Genomic DNA, 438 nt, shown 5'->3' with positions numbered 1-438 from the left:
TTGACTAGCTCCGTGAGAACGGCGTCTCTCCGGCCGATCCCATCAGAGTTGTAACCCTCAGAGGGTCCACACTTCTTGAGGACAACGGTCTTGTCTTCTTGGCCAAGGAAGCTGATATTATCGTACTTGATGTAGCAGCCGGCTAGCTGGAGTGCTCCACCGCAGGTGAAAGGACAAAGAGGGCCAACTTGAGAGACGGCACGTGCCACACACGTAGCGCAGTCGGGCATGGAGAGGTCACCGCGGCATTGGAAGAGGCCACGGGCTGTGTCCGAGGAGGAAGAGCCCATGATGGTGAAGTTGTTGTAGGATGAGTATGTGGCTGAGTTGACTAGAGAAGTGAGAAGAGAGTTGAGGTTTGACTCATAAGCAGAGGACGGAGAGAATTTTTGCTGGGAGCAGCCGCCGTAGACGAATGTGTCTGTGGCGGAGGTTGCG

At 55.0% G+C, this 438-nt stretch overlaps 1 protein-coding gene across 1 annotated transcript; it reads right to left on the bottom strand.

Annotated features, from left to right (window-relative positions):
• Nucleotides 1–5: 5 nt before the first annotated feature.
• LOC109131926 (cysteine-rich repeat secretory protein 60-like) lies at nt 6–434 on the bottom strand (the record flags this gene model as incomplete). The annotated part of the gene is made up of 1 exon (XM_019243095.1): nt 6–434. A coding segment is annotated over one exon (429 nt), but the record flags the coding sequence as incomplete, so codon positions are not given.
• Nucleotides 435–438: the final 4 nt, after the last annotated feature.

The sequence above is a fragment of the Camelina sativa genome, unplaced genomic scaffold (genome assembly GCF_000633955.1).
Source record: "Camelina sativa cultivar DH55 unplaced genomic scaffold, Cs unpScaffold08267, whole genome shotgun sequence".
NCBI lineage: Eukaryota > Viridiplantae > Streptophyta > Magnoliopsida > Brassicales > Brassicaceae > Camelina > Camelina sativa.
The sequence above is the reverse complement of the archived record's forward strand: the minus strand, read 5'-3'. Positions and strand labels throughout refer to the sequence as shown.